This window comes from Hyperolius riggenbachi, chromosome 10 (assembly GCF_040937935.1).
Source record: "Hyperolius riggenbachi isolate aHypRig1 chromosome 10, aHypRig1.pri, whole genome shotgun sequence".
Taxonomy (NCBI): domain Eukaryota; kingdom Metazoa; phylum Chordata; class Amphibia; order Anura; family Hyperoliidae; genus Hyperolius; species Hyperolius riggenbachi.
The window spans coordinates 47,217,614-47,238,214 of record NC_090655.1 but is presented as its reverse complement, the minus strand read 5'-3'; the positions used below and the strand labels follow the sequence as shown (position 1 = coordinate 47,238,214).

Genomic DNA, 20,601 nt, shown 5'->3' with positions numbered 1-20,601 from the left:
ATACGGGGACACCTACCTATGCCTACCTACCTATATTAGGGCACCTACCTATGCCTACCTACCTATACTGGGTCTCCTACCTATGCCTAGCTAACTACTGGGGCACCTACCTATGCCTATCTACCTATACTGGGACACCTACCTATGCCTACCTACCTATACTGGGACTCCTACCTATGCCTAGCTAACTACTGGGGCACCTACCTATGCCTATCTACCTATACTGGGACACCTACCTATGCCTACCTACCTATACTGGGACTCCTACCTATGCCTAGCTTACTACTGGGGCACCTACTTATGCCTACCTACCTATACGGGGACACCTACCTATGCCTACCTACCTATATTAGGGCACCTACCTATGCCTACCTACCTATACTGGGTCTCCTACCTATGCCTAGCTAACTACTGGGGCACCTACCTATGCCTACTACCTATACTGGGACACCTACCTATGCCTACCTACCTATACTGGGACTTCTACCTATGCCTAGCTAATTACTGGGGCACCTACCTATGCCTATCTACCTATACTGGGACACCTACCTATGCCTACCTACCTATACTGGGACTCCTACCTATGCCTAGCTTACTACTGGGGCACCTACGTATGCCTACCTACCTATACGGGGACACCTACCTATGCCTACCTACCTATATTAGGGCACCTACCTATGCCTACCTACCTATACTGGGTCTCCTACCTATGCCTAGCTAACTACTGGGGCACCTACCTATGCCTATCTACCTATACTGGGACACCTACCTATGCCTACCTACCTATACTGGGACTCCTACCTATGCCTAGCTAACTACTGGGGCACCTACCTATGCCTATCTACCTATACTGGGACACCTACCTATGCCTACCTACCTATACTGGGACTCCTACCTATGCCTAGCTTACTACTGGGGCACCTACTTATGCCTACCTACCTATACGGGGACACCTACCTATGCCTACCTACCTATATTAGAGCACCTACCTATGCCTACCTACCTATACTGGGTCTCCTACCTATGCCTAGCTAACTACTGGGGCACCTACCTATGCCTATCTACCTATACTGGGACACCTACCTATGCCTACCTACCTATACTGGGACTCCTACCTATGCCTAACTTACTACTGGGGCACCTACTTATGCCTACCTACCTATACTGGGACTCCTACCTATGCCTAGCTAACTACTGGGACACCTACCTATTCCTATCTACCTATACTGGGACACCTACATATGCCTACCTACCTATACTGGGACTCCTACCTATGCCGAGCTAACTACTGGGGCACCTACCTATGTCTACCTACCTACCTATACTAGGGCACCTACCTACCTTTACTGGGTCTCCTACCTATGCCTAGCTAACTACTGGGGCACCTATCTTTGCCTATCTACCTATACTGGGACACCTACCTATGCCTACCTACCTATACTGGGACTCCTACCTATGCCTAGCTAACTATTGGGGCACCTACCTATGCCTATCTACCTATACTAGGGCACCTACCTATGCCTACCTACCTATACTGGGACTCCTACCTATGCCTAGCTAACTACTGGGGCACCTTCCTATGCCTAACTACGTGTGTGTGTGTGTGTGTGTATGTGTGTTAATACACGCCTGCCTGGTGTTCTGATTCCCGCGGCCCTGAGGCCGCGGGAACGTTTTTTGCACATTTTTTTTTATCATGTAGCTAGCCTAGCGCTAGCTACATGATTCCCCCCTCCCTGCGGCGTCCCTCCCTGCCCTCCGATCGCCGCTGGCGCAATGACCCGTGGGCTTCCTCTGTCGCCATGGCGACGAACGTCGTGACGTCATCGACGTCGTGACGTCACAGGGAGACCCGATCCACCCCTCAGCGCTGCCTGGCACTGGGGTCTCGGCGGGGGCTCTCTGTATCGCGTCAGGTAGCGGCGGATCGGCGGTGAACGGCGGCAATCAGGTAGGAGACGCAGCAAGCAAAGTGCTTGCTGCGTGTTTAAAAAAAAAATATTCAAATCGGCCCAGCGGGGCCTGATCGGTGACCTCCGGCGTCTCTGGACGAGCCTAGCTTGTTCAGAACGCCAGGGAGGTTAACATGTATATAAATGCCATTTTTTTTTTTTGCTTATTGTGAGAAATAAAAAAAAAAGGCATTTTAACATTAAAACGCTATTTAATGTTTTAACATTAAAACGCAAAATGGCGTTTTCAACACATTAGCGGCGGCTCCATGCGCCATTTTTTACTGTATGCCCAATGAAAGCTCATGAAAGCCCAGCCTTTCCCTATACTTCCTGCAAAAGCCACCAAAAGCCCAGAAAACATAACGCTCTCCTGAAAGCCATTAAAAGCCTTCAAAAGCCGTTAAAAGCTAAGCTGTTAAAAACCCACAGCGCTTGAACGAGACGCTAAGCAGAAGCTCAGCAGAAGCCCGTGTGAACCAGCCCTAAATCATCTTATATGCAGTGAAGTGCATAAACATTTTAGACAAAAACGATGTAAAGGGAGGAGGACTTTGAAAATAATGCAGTGAATAGTTTTTATTCATCAGGTGAATCATTTTTACCTATCATAACAACGATCAAAATGTAATAAAACGTAAATTATATTTTAGTTTGAACCCTTCTTGCCTTTAGTTCTCCAAGGTACACTGACAGTGGCAGACAGTTAATGATTTTGCTAGCATATGGTCGACTCCAGTGCGTGATGAAACACTTTTACCAAACAGGTGCTAATGATTAACAAAATGACATGTAGGTTATCATTAAAGGAAACCTGAGATGACATAAAGTGCAACATTTACACTTACCGTGGGCTCCCTCAGCCCCCCTTTAGGCCGTGGGCTCTCTCGTCATCCGCCTGGGCTGCTCCGATCCTCCAATTACTGGCATAGTCTTTTTCTCCAGTCATTCCCAGTCATGCTGTACTGCGCAATACGCGGCCCAGCTGGCGTCACTGGGAGCGTTCCCTGCCTTTGCAGTACAACAGAATGCTCCCGCCACCATACTGCGTCAGTGTAACAAAAATATAATACCCAATGGTAAGACTCATCACAGCAACAAGAAACATATTAGATAGATGCACAAATCCAGATCTTTACTCTTTTGTTGCACAAATCCAGATTTGTCCACTGGTGAGCCCAGGATGCATTCCAGTTACTGTGCATCTCTGTATTTTTATTTAGTACAGTCAGTTGTGTTTTGGGACATTTTTAATAGCTTTTCTTTGTTTTGCTCCATATTGTGCTTGTCCAATAAAGTTCTGCTTATTACCTTGTACAGTGGTTGTGTTTTTCTGGTATGGAGGATATGCTCTGTGCTGAGTTGTTTGTAATCTTCTGGATATCAGCCCAGTCACATGGAAAGTTATACTGTACTATTGTGTGGCCGGAGATACACTTTAATAACACAAAGCTGATGATATGTGATCCAGAGGCGTACATACAGGGGTACAGATATAGCATGTGCCATGGGCGCCTCTTATGGGGGGCGCTGCTTCATAGCATTTCTGGTATAGGCCATGCTTCACTTCAGCTTGGACTCAACCAATTCACCCGAGGCTACATGGTAAAATATTTGAAGGGGCACCCCCTCCTCCCCCATGGGTGAATTTCAATGTTTGCCAAAGGCGCAGTTTTTCTAGATACAACTGATGTGAGCTGTGTGCATGAAAGTGTTTACTTGTAATTAGAATAATGGGGTGACTGTAGTAAAATGTGTTGGAGTTTCTGTGTTTGTTCTCAGTGGAGTACAGTATATACAGTGTAAACACGTTCTGGTTTGTGGCTCTGGTTTCCCGTCACAGAAAGTTTGTATATGGCGCCGGACGTTCTAATTGGAGGAAATCACCCCTCCCTAAACCGCCCCATCCCCACAGAGCTGCACTCACTTTCTCTCCACTAGAATAGGACGCCACAAGCAGCAGCCCTTGTCTGTGCAGATGGTGGTGGGGGAGGGTACACTGATAATGCTGGACTTACTTTACTATTATTATTATTACTGTTATAATAATAATGTCTAATAACTATTGTTATTATTACATAGTTACATAGTTATTTGGGTTGAAAAAAGACATACATCCATCGAGTTCAACCAGAAAACAAAGTACAACTCTAGCCTGCTCCCTCACATATCCCTGTTGATCCAGAGGAAGGCAAAAAACCCTTACAAGGCATGGTCCAATTAGCCTCAAAAGGGAAAAAAATTCCTTCCCTACTCTAGATGGCAATCAGATAAAATCCCTGGATCAGGGATTACGAATAAATTCTTCTTTTTCTTGTTCTTCTCTCTTTCTTCTTCATCTTCTTATTTATGTTACTACTATGAGATTAGCTCACAGTGACCACGGGGTCAAAAACCAATGAAATGGGCTCCTGACCGGCTCACAGAGCTCCGCCTTCATACCAACAGCAGGGCAAGTAGGCTGCAGTGGTGGGAGAGTGGCCTGATCGTCAGGAGCGGCGGAAGCACAGTAATTGAAATTTACGCCCTGGCAGGGATAAGAGGTTCCAAACAGGGCGTAGATTTCAATTACCACGGTCCGGAAGTGGTTCAATATCTTGCTTTACGGATCAGCGAAATCCGTTTGCAAAGTGAGTGTGCGGCACTAGTCTATGGAGATTCCCGCTGGGTCCCCTAAACTAGACTAGCGCCCAAAACGTTTTCCCCATTCATCAAACCAAATCACATGCCTATGGGAAGCTTTTTGTTGGGATATCATGAAATATCGCTGTGCATAAAGGGTATTTATTTTCAAGTACTTTAAGAAATAGTCTTATAGCTGGTTTATTGGATAAAATGCTGAACACTGTTTTTATACTGTCTGTGTTATCTTTGTAATGAAACAATACAATGTGTGTGTTTTTTATGTGATGGATGATCTATTTCATGATTCAAAAGATATTGATTCCATTATGAATAATGTATCCATTAAAGAAATCCTATTGACACACTTAAAGAGAAATCGTGACCAAGAATTGAACTTCATCCCAATCAGTAGCTGACACCCTCTTTTACATGAGAAATCTATTCCTTTTCACAAATGGATCATCAATGGTCTTTGTATGGCTGAGATTGTGGTGAAACCCCTCCTACAGGTAACTGTGAGGCCCATGGGCCTGGCAATTTCCTGTCTGTGAACCTCCTGAGTCCTTGCATTGTGGGAAATACCTGTTTACAGCTGTTTTCAACTGCCAAAAAAGCAAGCAGCAGTTACTTCCAGTGACATCGCCTGCCAGCAGTAAAAATGTCACCATGTGATAAATGTCAGAATGTAAATCAGAGAGAGGAAAGATTTTACAATGGGCAAACATTGACTAAATAATTTATACATAATTCTTGTAAGAATGAAGCACTTTTATTTTTAATTACATTATTTTCACTAGAGTTCCTCTTTAAAATGGAACTAAACTCAAAACCTCCTCTCTGCTCTAAAAGATTAGACCCAGCACAATAACCTTTATGGGGATAAAAAAAATCTTCATTACAATTACGGAAAGCTTAAAAAAAAAAGTATCAACTTGGAGTAACTTTCTAGGGGGCACTGAAAGGGTTAAGCCTCAGTGTTTACTTTATGATGAAAGCTGCCAAGACAAAGCTTCTATAGTGTATTCACAGCTACTAGAGGTGTGTGTGTGTGTGTGTGTGCGTGCGTGCGTGCGTGTGTGTGTAATGGTAGAGACACCTACTGTACATTGTATTTTGTAGATACCACCTATAGTGTCACCAAAAGGGCTTTAACATAATGAGGCATGGACTCCACAAACCTCTGAAGGTGACACCAAGACGTTAGCAGCAGATCCTTTAAGTCCTGTAATTTGCGAGGTGAGGCCTCCATGGATCGGTGTTGTTTTTCATGCGTGTGGTCTGCAGCAATCGTTTGGTTTGTAGTACGTGTCAAAGTAGCAACCACATGATTCCAAAGGGAATGTGCATCATCAGCCAGGCTTCTGTCTACCATCCCTCCATGCTCTAGTTGCTTATGTGCCCATTGTAGGCAAGGCATCTTTTCTGATGCAGGAATCAGTACAGGCAGACTAGCCTTCGGTCACCATACAATCAACAAGCCTTGGACGCCCACGCCCCTTTTGCTGGTTCACTGGTTGTCCTTCCTTCAGCTTAAGGTAGGTACTGACCGCTGCACACCAGAAACATCCCACACGTCCTGTTATTTAAAGGGACACTGTAGGGGGGTCAGGGGAAAATGAGTTTAAGTTACCCGGGGCTTCTAATGGTCCCCCACAGACATCCTGTGCCTGTGCAGCCACTCACCGATGCTCCGGCCCCGCCTCTGGTTCACTTCTGGAATTTCAGACTTTAAAGTCTGAAAACCACTGCGCCTGTGTTGCCGTGTCCTCACTCCCCCTGATGGCACCAGGAGTGTACTGCACAGGCCCAGTCTGGGAGTCACCCTGGACTCCGCACTCTCCTTCACTCACCACATCCAGAGGCGTAGCAATAGGGGTTGCAGAGGTTGCGACCGCATCGGGGCCCTTGGGCAAGAGGGGCCCTGAAGGGCCCTCCATCAACTACAGTATTAGCTCTCTATTGGTCCTGTGCTGATAAAAATCACTTCTATAGATACTTTGAATAGTGGTAATCATTAACAAACTGTTCCCCATCCCCTTCTTGCACCTGTAGTTGCCATTGTCAGGTTTTGGTGCGCCGTATCAGTTGTTATGTACAGATTGCTTGGGGGAGCCCCATTGTAAAACTTGCATCAGGGCCCACAGCTCCTTAGCTACGCCACTGACCACATCCAAAACCTCACAAAGTCCTGCAACTTCCACCTTCGTAGCATCTGCAAGATCCACCCTTTCCTGACCTCTTCCACCACCAAACTCCTCATCCATACCCTTATAATTTCCCGTCTTGACTACTGCAATGCCCTTCTGTCTGGTCTCCCTATGACCTGAACAGCCCCACTGCAGTCCATCATGAATGCGGCAGCCAGAATTATCCTTTCCTCCCACCGCTACACCACGGCGGCTCCCCTCTGTGAATCCTCCCACTGGCTTCCTTTCCAGTCCAGAATCAGATTCAGGATACTGTGTCTGACCTACAAATCCGTCTACAAAACCTGTCCAACCTACATGTCCGATCTTACTCAGAGGTACACACCTAGCCGCTCACTCCGCTCCTCCAATGAACTTTGCCTGACCACCCCGCACATCACCCAGTCCCATGCACGCCTCCAGGACTTCTCAAGAGCTGCTCCAAAACTATGGAACTTCCTACCTCCACCAATTACGGCAGCCCCCTCCTTCAACATCTTCAAGAGGGCCCTCAAAACTCACCTTTGCACTCTGGCCTACCACCCCTCACAAGTGCTCTAAACCCGCAGCTGAACTCCGATCCCCTACCTTTTGTGCCCCTCCCTCCCTCCCCCCCCCCCCTTCTCCCTCTAGATTGTAAGCCTTCGGGCAGGGTCCTCCTCCTTTTGTGTCCTACCTGATCATGCACCTCCATTACCATACAGCCATCCTATGGATCTGAGTGAACCTAACTTGCCTAATCTCCATGCTCCCCTCCAGTGACTGACTAAGCATTACCTTGTACTCATACTGTGCTGTGTGATCTGGTTTTCTTGTATTCCTGTGTTGTCATATTGCTGTATGTCGCCCCTAAATATTGTCTGTAACCTAAACTAATGTCCAGCGCTGCAAAATATGTTGGCGCTTTATAAATGAAATAAATAATAATAATTGCATCCCAACACGATGATATTGTCTGTAATATGGACATAGTATGGTGCAGGAAATCAAGGAAATACGTTTTATACTTCATGAGGTAAAAATAGTCATTTTTGGAAAACCTTTGCTGAATTCAGTGCTGCACTTTTTCAGCGGCCATTATTGTATTCAGTTATCTCTCTCTTAGCCGATATCATTAGGCTGGCTTTCGATACATGAATGCATGTGTGACCCCAGCGAGGGGCAGGTTGGACGAGGTGGGGAGGGAGGGGATGAGTATAGAGTGACTCGCACCTGCAGCTGTGTGCGGGGGAGGCTGTTTGTAATCACAAACACACAGCAGGTGTGCGGATGTATATGTGATGCCGGCTGCTCAGACCAACCCGGGGGATGTGAAAGTCAGATGGGTGTCGGGGGGAGTGGGGGGGGGGGGGGGGGAGATGTTGTTTTGCACTTTCGTTGTTTCTCAGCACTGTAGAAACTACTGTGTCACTAATACTGTATAGCCAGGATATATCAACTGATGCCTATACTGTGATGACTGAAGGATTGCTGTGAGTATGCCAGCTATGTGCTCAGTTCAAAAAGAATGGGAGATATTTCACATAATAACATATTTTCTTCATCCACTGCAGCAAAAAAAAATTGCTTCAAAGTGACTTTCCATCATTTGTTTAAAATAAATGGCTATGCCAGGCACCAGTACTGCAGCTGTCGTTCTGTAATGTAATGCAATTTAAAGTGGGATAAAACTCTGACATAACATTCAATAAAAATGTGTTTGCCTACTTTGTAGTACCCATACAGACAGTTATCATATTTGCTTTTGTGCACAAGTAATATTGTCTGTTTACAAATTACAAATTCCCAAAGTACAGTTTATCTGTTTTGAAAGCTGCCATTGCATTTTATTGCATAGCTGCTGCATTTATATATAAATATCTATTAACTGATCATTTCTCACCTCTCTCTGCTTCACAGCTCAGTGCTGTTCAGGGTCAGCACGCTGCTGGCTGTATACTAATTGTAGCAACAGAGGAATATAAACAAAAGATAATGTTAGATTGTAAGCTCGCAAGGGCAGGGCTCTCTCCCCCTTTTATGTCTTGGAATTCATTATACATTTTATTCATCATGTTACTTTATCACTGTCATTACCAATCAGTGGTGTACCTACCATAAGGCTGCAGGTGCTCACAGCATTGGATGTAGCCATGGCTAGGGGTGCTGCTTTGGTGCTCAGTCACTGTGTTCTTCCACCTGGGAACCTTTTTCCATAGTTTGGCCAAAATTCTGGAAAATAGCAACAGGCAGTGCTACTTCTTGCACTAGATGTATCACCCCTCCCCCTTCCTGTCCCGTGGGCAATGTGTCTCCTTGCTCTCTACACATAGCCTGCAGTGAGTGAATGTGCAGAGCAGCACTCTGCGGCCTCCAATCGGTGTTAGCTGGTCGCAGAGTGGTTAACTGTTTGAATGCTGTTCTGCTACATTTTTTTTTATGGTAGACTAGTAGGTTTTATGCTGTAAGTAAGTAAGTTTTAGAATAAAGAGGTAATGTTGAGTTTCATCTGTGCATCCATATTCAGTAGAATGAAGCACTCGTGTATGGAGGCAAAAGACAAGCCTTACTTTTGCATGTCCGGTCTGGGTTAGTGCGGAGCAGGAATTGTCCATAATCCTAATTTTGCATCGTAATTCTCAATTACAATGCAAAAGTGTAGTGTGAATTTTCAGGGGAAAAAAAATCTGATTTGTACATTTTGTTTGTGACCATTATCAGGAACCGTAATTTTGCAATTGCCCATAATTTTGGAAAACAAAAGTTTGCTTTCTTAAAACAGAAAGAATTTGCGATAATTCAGGCTGGAGTGAGCTTGAGATGTCTCCCAGGGCATCACTGCTGAATATATGCAAATTAACCATTGTTGCCCTTAGAAGCTTAACACACCTCCAGAACCGCTGGAATGCAATGATGTGTCAGCTTGTTAATTTGTACAGAGCCACAATAATCCAACATGCATACAGACTGTTTCGGATTGGTTAATCCTCATCAGTGCATAGCATGGATTAATTTGGCTCTATGGAGTAGGGCTTGTAACACCTAGAGGTACAGACTAACCAATAAGCTCATGGTGAACCAGAACGCATTGGAGTGTGTAAGGGGCTACAATGGTCCTAAGAGCTTTCTTACTAAACTTGACTTTAGGGGTTAAAAGCAAAGCTCCCATATTGTCACCAAAATTGCTACGTATGTTAAGGGGAATAGTGAGAACAAGTCAAAAAACACCATACCGTTTTTGAGAAAATCGATTTAAAAAATTCAAAGGACAAATGTTTTTTAAACTACGTAGAATTACATTATGCTGAGTTTAAAAAACATTTTTCCTTTGAATATTTGAAATCGATTTTCTCAAAAACGATAAGGTCTTTTTGAAAAATATTTTTTAAAGAAAACCTGTATAAAAAAAGGGGCCCCTGGAGTGTACTTACCTCGGGAGGGGGAAGCCTCTGGATCCGATTGAGGCTACCCCCGTCCTGCTCCGTCCCACGGTGGTCTCGCTGAGCTGCTCTGAACGGCGGCCATGTAAATATTTACCTTCCCCGGCTCCAGCGCAGACGCAGTAGCAGCTCTTGGCTTGGGATCAGGCAGAGATAGCCAATCCCACGCGCAAGACGCCTGCACAGTAGAGTGGACCTGACTGGGATCGGCTATTTCCGCCTGATCCAAGACGAGAGACGCCTCTGCGCCTGCGCTGGGGAAGGTAAATATTGCAGGCGCTACTGCAGACAAAGTGTTGGCTGTGGCCAGGGGCCCAGCAAGACCACTGTGGGACGGAGGAGGACGGGGAATCTTCAATCGGATCCAGAGGCTTCCCCCTCCCGAGGTAAGTACCCCCCAGGGGCCCTTTTTTCGATACAGAGTCTCTTTAACTCTTTTCCTCTTAACATACATAGCAATTTGGTGACAATAGCATGTACAGGGGCTTTGCGCTAAAGTGAGCATGAAATTACATAAAATTCGGCATGATTACACAAAATTAAAAATGGATTATGCAAAATCAATTGAATATCCAAATTTTAATTACCTATGGCCATTTTATGCAAAATTTCACATAATTACCTAATTAGCATATTACGATCATCATGGACGCACTTGTTCAAGGCTGGGAACGTGGCCAGAAAATGAAGAAGGACCCTGTGTTGGAATGGTGGTCTCTATGGGAATTACTATAAGGGGGGGGGGGGGGGGTTAGTTTTTTATGGCTATATATATATATATATATATATATATATATATATATATATATTTATTTATATATTACACGAGTTCATCTTGTACAGGTTACTCAGCAAGCAGCAGCAACAACAACCAGTCAGAATGCATCCCCTATATATAGTGTTGACATGTTCAAGTTGTTTGAATTCTGAACTCTATTCCAAATTCTTATAATCAGAACCAGATGCAGGGGGTGTAACTCAACCTTGTCGCCGCCTCTGGCCACTGTGCTGCACGTCACCTTTCAGCTCTCCAATACTTCCTCTCTCCGGCTGTGAAGGAGGAAGTATTGCAGAGCTGGAACGCGACATGGTGAGGAGTGGCCAGAAGCAGCGACAAGGGTAAGTTCACACCCCCTGCTGCAGTATCCATCTGTGAAGATTCAGGTTCTGATTGGAAGTTGAACAACTCCAACACGTCATCAGTAGTCCCCCACTCCTCTGACTGCAGTAAGTGCAATTTATTTTTGAACTGTGGGGAAATACTAACGGAGGTAAGTGATGGATGCAGAGAAACATCAGTCACATCTGTGCTATAGCTTAGCATAAAATGCATATACTGTAATGAAAATTCCAGGGCTACATAGAGGCTGAAGGCAGACTTGGTTTCATTAAACATGTTTATGTGATAACAGAAGGATCATTGTATACAGAGGGATATAAAGGCACAACAACGGCAATAGTGATTTAACTTCTATCTGAAAGCAACTCAGCTACTCGTCAGCACTTCAAAGTGAGAATCTGCACTTGTCTCACAGGACTGATTCTGCAGAGAGTGGCGCCTATCAATTTGTTAGGAACTAACAAGATAGAAGCAAAACAAAAGTACATATAACTGTGGCAAATACATTGAAAAGAATTAAACTCCAAAAATGCAAATTTTTTAAAAAAATATAGATAAACCCCAAGTTTTAAAGCCGCAGCTCGGGAACATCTTTACTCAGGGGCGCAACTACAGATCATGCCCCCTCCCCCCCCCAGCAAACCTTTGAGTCCCCACTCCTATGTTTACACCCTTTTCCTTGCCTACCCCTGGTGACCCTCACAGCCTGGGGGCTCATCTCACGTGGGCAGGACTGGATTTGTACTCTTTACCACCCAAGGCTACTGTCAGCAGCCGCCCCCTTCAGTATAGATATCCAGATGAACCTCCCCCCTCCAGTATAGGTAACTAGATGAGCCTTCCCCCTCCCTCCAGTATAGGTAGCATGTTGACTCTTCCCTACAGTATAGGTAGCCAGATGACTCTTCCCCCCTCCTCCAGTTTAGATAGCCTGACGAACCCCTCTTCCCCTCCAGTATAGGTATCCTGTGAACCCTCTCCTGCTTCCCTCTAGTTAGTATAAGAAACTAGATGACCCCTCCCTTTCCATATAGATAGCCGGATGAACCCCCTCCCTCCAGAATGGGTAGCAAAGTGACCCTTCCCCCTAGTGTAGCCTGTTGCTCACCCGCCCTTGATCCTGTGGTGCCCTTGGCCATGGCCTATGTGGCCTTGGCTTAAATCCACGTGGGTCATAAAACAAGTGTGGCCATCAAAATCCTCACACCCATAACAAGTGTAGCCACAAAACACCTGATCTGGAGGATGAACCCCTTCATTGGAGGGAGTGAAGTAGTAGTTGGGGCCCCCTTACAGCTCTGGGCCCCCCTGTGGTTGCAGTAGCTGCTCTCCTGTGAATACAACCCTGCCTTTACTAGAAATGTATATTAGATTTTTAATGCATCTAAAATTTTATTAGATTTTTTTTTTTTGCAATAAAAAAAATGTAAAGCTTTTGCAGAAAAAAATTTAAATCTTTTGCATCCCTCTCTCAGTCAGAACCCACCCAGTCCCCTGCAGTGACATGAGTAGCAGAGGAAAGGGGTGACTGCTATCTTCACTTTAAGCCACGCCTTCCCACTAACTCATTGCCGTTGCATTGTGGGTAAGTCCATAGCAAGGAGAGCATGCTGCTGCACCAGGTGTGTCCTATTTGTTTATGGAAAACTTTAAACATTTTTGAATAAACTATGATATTGCATTAACAGCATAAAATACATTGCTAATAAATACAATGGAAAAAAGGTCACTAAACTGGGGCTTTAACATGGTTTCTTATACTGTGTGCACATGTTTATTATTTGCTGAAATGCGTCAGTCAGGCACGGCTCATTGTCCAGCATTCTGTGCCTTATGTGCAGGAATGGAGGTGTCATTCATATCTTTCACATACAGCATCTGACATTGGTTGGCACAGGGATGCGGCTCACATGTCCTCCCAGGGGATCCTATAAGGGGATGGACCATTTGTCCTTTCTGACTAATTTCTGAGCTCTTAGACCTTTCCTTTATCCCCCATCCAAAAGATGTTTGGGTTTAGCACATTAACTAAGGAATATGGAGTATCTGTGTCCTGGCGGAGATAGGATAGCTTTAGTCAAACATATAGGTGAGCTCAGGAAACCCTTCATAGACAGGGTATGGCAGCTGTAGACCTCCTACAAGAGCTTCATTGGTTGAACTGTGCTCCTCAAAATGCAGCTTGAATACCAGTGTTGCTTGCACATTTTCGCCAAAGTCATTTCCGCATCGAAAATGCTATTTCGCGTTTGAGCAATTACCATTAAAAATAGGCTATTTTTACCGCCAAAACATGAAAAATCAATATTTTTACCACAAAAAATTGTGAAAAGCGTAACAACACAGACAAACGATATTTTTACCGCAAATAAATTGATATTTTACCGTGAAAATTTGCTAAAAACCAGGGATGGTCGTAGTCAGCCAACTACGCTATGCTGGAACTACGCGTAGTTCTACGCAATTACGATTCGCAAACTACGGTTTTGAAATCAGAAGCTTCGCTACGTTTGCATTTCGTAGACTACACACGTTAAAATACGGAAGCTTCGCGTAGTGCGAAGCATAGTGTATGCGGACGCTTATGCCCTTATGCGGAAACATTTCCACAATAATCCGCTAAATATGCGCATGAGTGAACTAATATATGCGTACATTCCACCTTCCAATGCGGAATTGTATACGTATAAAAGGGCAATAATGTTTCTGCGCATGCGCAATGATCCGTATAGACGCAGTTACCACACGCGTAGTCGACTTCGCAATACATACGTCAACTACGCGTAGCGGGCGAAGCTTCGAATAGCGGTACTACGACTACGCGGAAATACGTACGCGATGTTTTTAAACTTCATTTATGAACTACGATGCGTAGTTGCGGACTACGACGTGTAGATTCGCACTGGCGTAGTTTACGAGCAACCCTGCTAAAAACGCAAAAAATAACTAAACGAATTTTCAATTCAATTTTTGGTTGAAAATCGAATTTAACATTACTTTTGCCAAAATGAATGCGAAAAGAATATTGGCGTTTTCGCTCATCACTGTTGAATACGGAAAATTGAAGAGGCTACTGGGAGACTTCTTCACCACAAGAATGACCCAAGAGAGAAAACCAAATAATCCATATGACCAGAACTGGAGGCACTGCAAAGAACTACGCCAACTAAGTACCCTAAACAGCATGGATTTTCCAGTACACAAAGGTACATTGTACTCTTTTCACTTTTAGGCCAAGTTTCTTGTGGCTCCTCTCCCATCTGCAGCAGCCCCCTCCCCCCCATTCCATGAACAGCCCCCTATTCCATGTGTAATATCCATGCACATCAGTTGCCCTCTATTGTATACAGCTCCCTTGGGTAGCAGTTCCCTTTTCCATATTTTGGTCCCCATTTGTAGCCTCCCTTTTCAATATGCAGAAACCTCTCATCTTCAATGCTCATCCAGCCTCTTGGGCTGCAGCCACCCTCGTCCCAGGCCTTTGAAGTCTTTCCAGATATCTGGTTCTGCCAGACGTTTCTATGGTATGTGCTTCCTTCTACCTATATTCGCTCATATGCCAGAAGAGAAGGAGCCACTTTGGAAGTGGAGGAAGGAAATCACATTGAAATCCAGAAAAGGGAAACAGCCACTCTGGAAAAGAAAGGACGGAGGCAGCTGCTCTGGAACCTAGAGGAGGGAGGCAGGGACGGATCAAGACCAAGTTGCGCCTGGGGCAAGGTCAAGTTTGGCGCCTAAAGGTCAGGTTTTGGCGCCTAAACTGCCATTCATTTTGCCGCCTTTTTAAGAATTCAACAAACTGCGCCTGGGGAAAGATACCCACTTGCCCCCCCCCCCCTAGATCCGTCCCTGGAGGGAGGCATCTGCTCCTGAGCCTAGAGGAGCGAGGGAGCTGCTCTGGATTCTGGAAAATGGGGTAGATGCTCTGAAAGGTGAAGGAGTGAGGTAGACTCTCTCCAAGTTGGAGGGAGGAAAGTAACTGAAGGAGAAGCTGGGGTAGGAGGGAGCTGCTCTGGATGATAGAGGAGAGAGGTAGCTGCTTAGAAAACTAAAGGACAGACATGTACGCTAACCTGAGGTAGCAATAACTTGCTCTGGAAGCTGGAGGAAGAAGTCTCTCTGGAAATGAAGGAAGCATCTGCTCTGCAAGCTGGAGAAGGAAGGAAGGCATGAAGGAATAGAAGGAGGGAGGCGGAGGGCTGGATAAAGGGTAGAGGTGCTCTTAAGACTGAAAGTGGAAGAAAGGATACTTCAAAGGAAGCTGGGGAGGGAGTTCATCTGTGAATAAGAGAGGGGGCTATTGTAAAAGCTGGAGAATGTAAGAGGATGTGTTAGAAGCTGGATGAGGGGAAGAGGCACTCTGAAAGGGAGTTGCTTTAGATACTGGAGGAATAAGGGAACTGCCTTAGAAGCTGGGAGAGGAAGGGAGAGAATCACTTTAGAAGCTAGACAAGAGTACTGGTGGAAGAAGCAATGAAGTAAATACAGCAGAAGCTGGAACATGGGGAAGCTGTTCTGGAAGATGCAGGAAAGAGAAAGCTGCTCTGGAATCTAGAGATGGGAAGGAGCTGCTCTGAAAGCTGATGGAGGAAGGAGCACTGGAAGCTACAGTTGAGTGAGAATGGTAGTTAGTCTGGCAACTATAGGTGGGAAGAAGTGAGTCTGGAAGGAGGAGAAGGCAAGAAGAAGGGAGCAGCTGTTTTGAAAGCTATTGGAGGGAGGTGCACTGGAAGCTAGAGAACTGAGACTGTTGCCTCTCATGCTATAAGTGGGAAGTTGCCACTCTGGTAGCTTGAAGAGGGAGGAAGATGCTCTCAAAGATAAAAAAGAAGACTTCTCTAGAAGATGGGTGAGAGAGATAGTCATTCTGAAAGTTGGAGTTGTTGTGGATAAGGCTAGGTAAGGAGCAGCCCAGGAAGCTGGAGAAGCCCAGGAAGCTGGAGAAGGTGAGGAGCAACTCTGGAAGCTGGAGGAGGAAAATATGGAGCTGCTTATGTGTTTTTGGCAAAAGAGATTAGCGGACAAAGTGATACACCGTCACCTACCTCTGCCCCAATACCCCAATAAAGGACCTTATTTCCACTGTTGTCCTCCAGTATTCTAGTCCAGCATGGATAATGATACATTAATCTCATGTCTGTGAAACTGCACTGTGTGGGAATTAGATCTCCATACCTGTTCTAGGACACAGTAAAATGCTGAACAAGGTGTTGCATGATTGATGCAGGACAATGGTCCCTTAGTCCTGGTGAAACAATGTCAGAAGTTCCTATTAGCCATTAGTATCCTCAGGACTATCAGCCATGTCTGAAGGATTCAAGAGGTCCTGCAAAGCAGCTGTGAATCCATCTCAATGTTGGCCCTATAATAGATGGGAGGCACTAAACAATGGCAACATGGGGTTTAAAAGAGGGGATGTCCTACTTCTGGGTAAAAGGAATATAAGGATATAATTGTGAAATAATTCACGAGGAGTCTGTGTTCAGAACTTGGGACATGTAACCAGATGGTGGGGTAATAACTCTGATTCTCAACTCTTAATTTCCGTCATTAGCTTCATTTTCTTCTGGTAGTGGGAGACGCCGTGGTGGAAGTCCAGCCAGCTGACGACATTTCTCATCTGCATGTGGAGATAATTAAGTCAAAATATTAACAAGTCAGCTGGTCAGATGATGTAGAGTATCTTCAACCTCATAAACTGTACCCTCTGAAGAATTCTACACTGCCTGAGTGCAGGAGCCTCGTGTTTACATTCTGAGGATCTGCACACACGAGATGTCACCCTGACACAATATAGAACCCTGGAATACAGGTTGTCAGGAGAGGAAGGTTACTTTTAGGCATTAAGAGGGGGGGGTTAGTGTTAGGTATTAGGAGGGGGAGTTAGGCATTAGAAGGGGAGGTGGTTAGTGTTAGGCATTAGGAGGGGAGGTTAGTGTTAGGTATTAGGAGGGGAAGGTAGGCACTAGGAGAGAGGTTAGTGTTAGGAATTAGGAGGGGAAGTTAGGCATTCGGAGGGAAGGTGGTTAGTGTTACACACAAGGAGGAAGGTTAGTGTTAGGTATTAGGAGGGGATGTTATGAACTAGGAAGGAGCAGGGGAGGACTGGGACCTTTCAGCCTGGGGGGAAAACAACCTAGGGGCCCGTTATCATGGCAGCCCTGCCCAAGCCCAAATGGCGTCCACACACGCGCTCCACTTGCTATATGCCGCTAGTCACATGGGGCATCCATGTGGAAATACAGCAAGGACACTTGCAGGACAGCGTGACAGGTAAAGCACTGGCACTGGGATCACATAATACATTTGGAGTGACGACAGCCAGGGGTTTCCGTTGAGTCCGTCCTTGATAATCACATGCCGCTGCACACCTGATCAATCACATCAGCCTGAGATTTCCCATCATATCAGATCTGACCAATTTCTGACGAAAATCAGGCAAATAGTCAATTGGGCATGCTTGTGGCAGCACCAATTTTCATCCAATTCGATAGTAATTATCAAAACAGTTTGATTAGAGTCGACAGATGTATGGCCACCTTAATTCCCAAGACACACACACACATCCAAAGAGGGACTGTCCCTTCAAAAGAGGGACAGTTGGGAGCTATGATGGTAAGAGAGCAGACAGTTTTTTTTTCCTACGGACCCTTCAGGCAGGCCTCTGCTCTGCATCTTGCTGTGTACATTTACCAGCTTAACCGCCCTCTAATTGCTCTGTAATTGCACTTTTATTTCCCTCAGCCAGCCTAGTGGTTCACATTGCCTTATACAAAAACATGAATACAACAGGCCCTGTACCAGCCCTAAATCGCTAAACGAGAGGCAGCCCAGGGGGAAATCTCCCCTTTCCCCCCCTGGCCAGTCCTCCCCTGGGAAGGAGGTTAGTGTTAGGCACTAGGAGTGCAGGTTAGTGTTAGGTATTAGGAGGTTAGTGTTAGGCACTAAGAGGGAGGTTAGTGTTAGATGGATTGGAGAGTTTGAGAATAGGGGCCAGGTAAGTCTACAGAAAAATACTGAAAATGTTACGTTACTGATATTTTATCTATTGGCTCCATACGGTGGCCAGTTCATCAGGCTGCAACGCAATACTTACTTCATAGCCCTGCTCTACATCAGTTCTCTTTTCTAACTTTATATCTCCTGAGACAAAGATTGCTGTGCCTCATTACAGTTCCTGAACAACTTCATAGGACAGCCAAGAGTCATGACAGATGTTTCTACTAAAGAACAATGTTCCTGAAGATATTTTGGCCAAGTACCATAAATCCAGGGGGGACTCCAGGATGTTTTTATTGAGGGTGCTAGGCAGGTGCTGGGTCCACAGGTGAGATAACTAGGCAAATAGGTACCCATGGCAGCGTACCGCAGGAAAAAATTGGTTTGCCTAGAGATGACATCATTGCTGGAACGTTGAAGCTGGTGAGTCTTCTGCTGTGATTAACGCTTCTCACACTCAGCAGAAGGATAGAGAGAGGGAAGCGTGGGCAGATTGTGCGGCCAGTAGCCACCTGTCACGTATGTGGGGGTGTTTTGCTGGTGTTAAGTAGAGGCGTGGGGCTGCTACAGCACTGGCAAGCCCCCCCACCCCCCCTCCCCTGGAGCCACCTCTGCACACGCACAGAATAAAAACACAAAAACATTGACTCTATTAAACAGTTTTGTTTTTTCTTTTTGCTCTGGATTTGTGCAGGAGAACAATGGAAACTAGGTTTACAAGCTGGTCCTAAAAATGTACGCCACCAATTGTAATATTCTCACCTTGGATGATCTCATCTTCCTTACACATAATGCGAGTGCAGATTTCCTTGTTCAACATGTAGACTCGACGTACGCTGAAAATAGAGGAAAACAGGCATCATTGTCTCGCAGAGCCAATCACGGACCACGGGCCGCTCTTGCACTACAGGACACCTTGCAGTGGTGTAACTATGATATGGCTCTTGGGTGCATGCAAAATTCCACTATTTTATTATTCCTATCATATAAAATCCCAAATATATATCACAAACAATCCAGGCTCTTTTTCAAAAAAAACCTACAGAGTCTGCAGCCCTGTGATATCAGTTCAATGTCTCCGAAAGGGAGGACTATTATAGCTGTCCATAGGTTAACCAAACTGAAGATTGCATGCATGCAAAGCTGTTCCAGAGGCATAGGCAAATGCAGGGGGGGATTACAGCTGCCCAGAATCCCCCCTCAGACCAGGGTTGGTGCAGTGTCTGGGGACAGGCACAAGTTGAAACACCAGAATATCTGCAGGTATCCTGCAGCTCACAGCACTGCCCCCTTTCTTTCCCTGCTACAGTTGACTTTGGATGGAGCAGCAGCGTGTGTACAGAGTATGGAGCAGCAGTGTGTATACAGAGCATGGAGCAGCTCTGGGGAATTTCACAGAGCACAGAGTCAGGGATAAGCACAGCCCTGTTCCCCTGCTGTGTGAATGCTTCTCTTTCCCCATCATCAGCAATGTTGGCTGTCCTCATTATTATCTGTATCCAAACTGCTCCTGATCGATCCCATTGTCAGTCGGTCGGACAGGAAATTGCATTATGTGTACCCAGCATGATTTCCTACCATATTATTACACTGCACTGTGCGTGCCTGAGGGAGACCTTTCGGGAATCCCCCCCTTAAGAGGGATAAAAAATAGCATAGGTTCAGTGCTATTTTCAGTCCTATGCTATTTTTTATCCCTCTGGAACAGCTTTGCATGCATGCAATCTTCAATTTGGTTAACTGATGGACAGCTATAATGGTCCTCCCTTTCCCAGACATTGAACTGATATCAGAGGGCTGCAGTGGCGTAGCTAAGGAGCTGTGGGCCCTGATGCAAGTTTTACATTGGGCCCCCCAAGCACTCTATGCATAACATTGATATGGTTCACCAAAACCTGCCAATGGCAACTACAGTGTTTGAGATGCGAGAAGGGGATGGGAAATATTTTGTTAATGATTATTATCATTTAAAGTATCTATCGAAGTGATTATTATGAGCACAGGACCAATAGAGAGCTAATACTGCAGTTGAGGGAAGGCCCGTTGGGGCCCCTCTGGTCCAAGGGCCCCGATGCGGTCGCAACCTCTGCACCACCTGGATGTACGTGGTCAGGTGGCCTTTTTTACAATGTCTTAGTGATGTTATTGTTGGTCTCTGTTTGTGATATATATGTGGGATTTTATATGATAGGAATAATAAAATAGTGGAATTTTGTATGCACCCAAGATTCAGTTTTTCTCTGTGCTTTTATATCTATACTTGCTGACATAGTGCATGCAGGATTTATTTATATATATAT

At 45.4% G+C, this 20,601-nt stretch overlaps 1 protein-coding gene across 2 annotated transcripts in view; it reads right to left on the bottom strand.

Moving 5' to 3' along the window:
- Positions 1-11,561: 11,561 nt before the first annotated feature.
- The window catches only part of MFAP5 (microfibril associated protein 5), a 195,351-nt gene continuing 186,311 nt past the window's right edge, over positions 11,562-20,601 (bottom strand). For both annotated transcript variants that reach the window (XM_068255104.1, XM_068255105.1), the window contains 2 exons: positions 19,064-19,137; positions 11,562-16,922 (listed from right to left, as the gene is read on the bottom strand). In XM_068255104.1, coding sequence (XP_068111205.1) covers positions 16,840-16,922; positions 19,064-19,137 — 157 coding nt within the window. In that variant the 3' untranslated portion in view covers positions 11,562-16,839. The remainder of the gene's footprint in view (positions 16,923-19,063; positions 19,138-20,601) is intronic.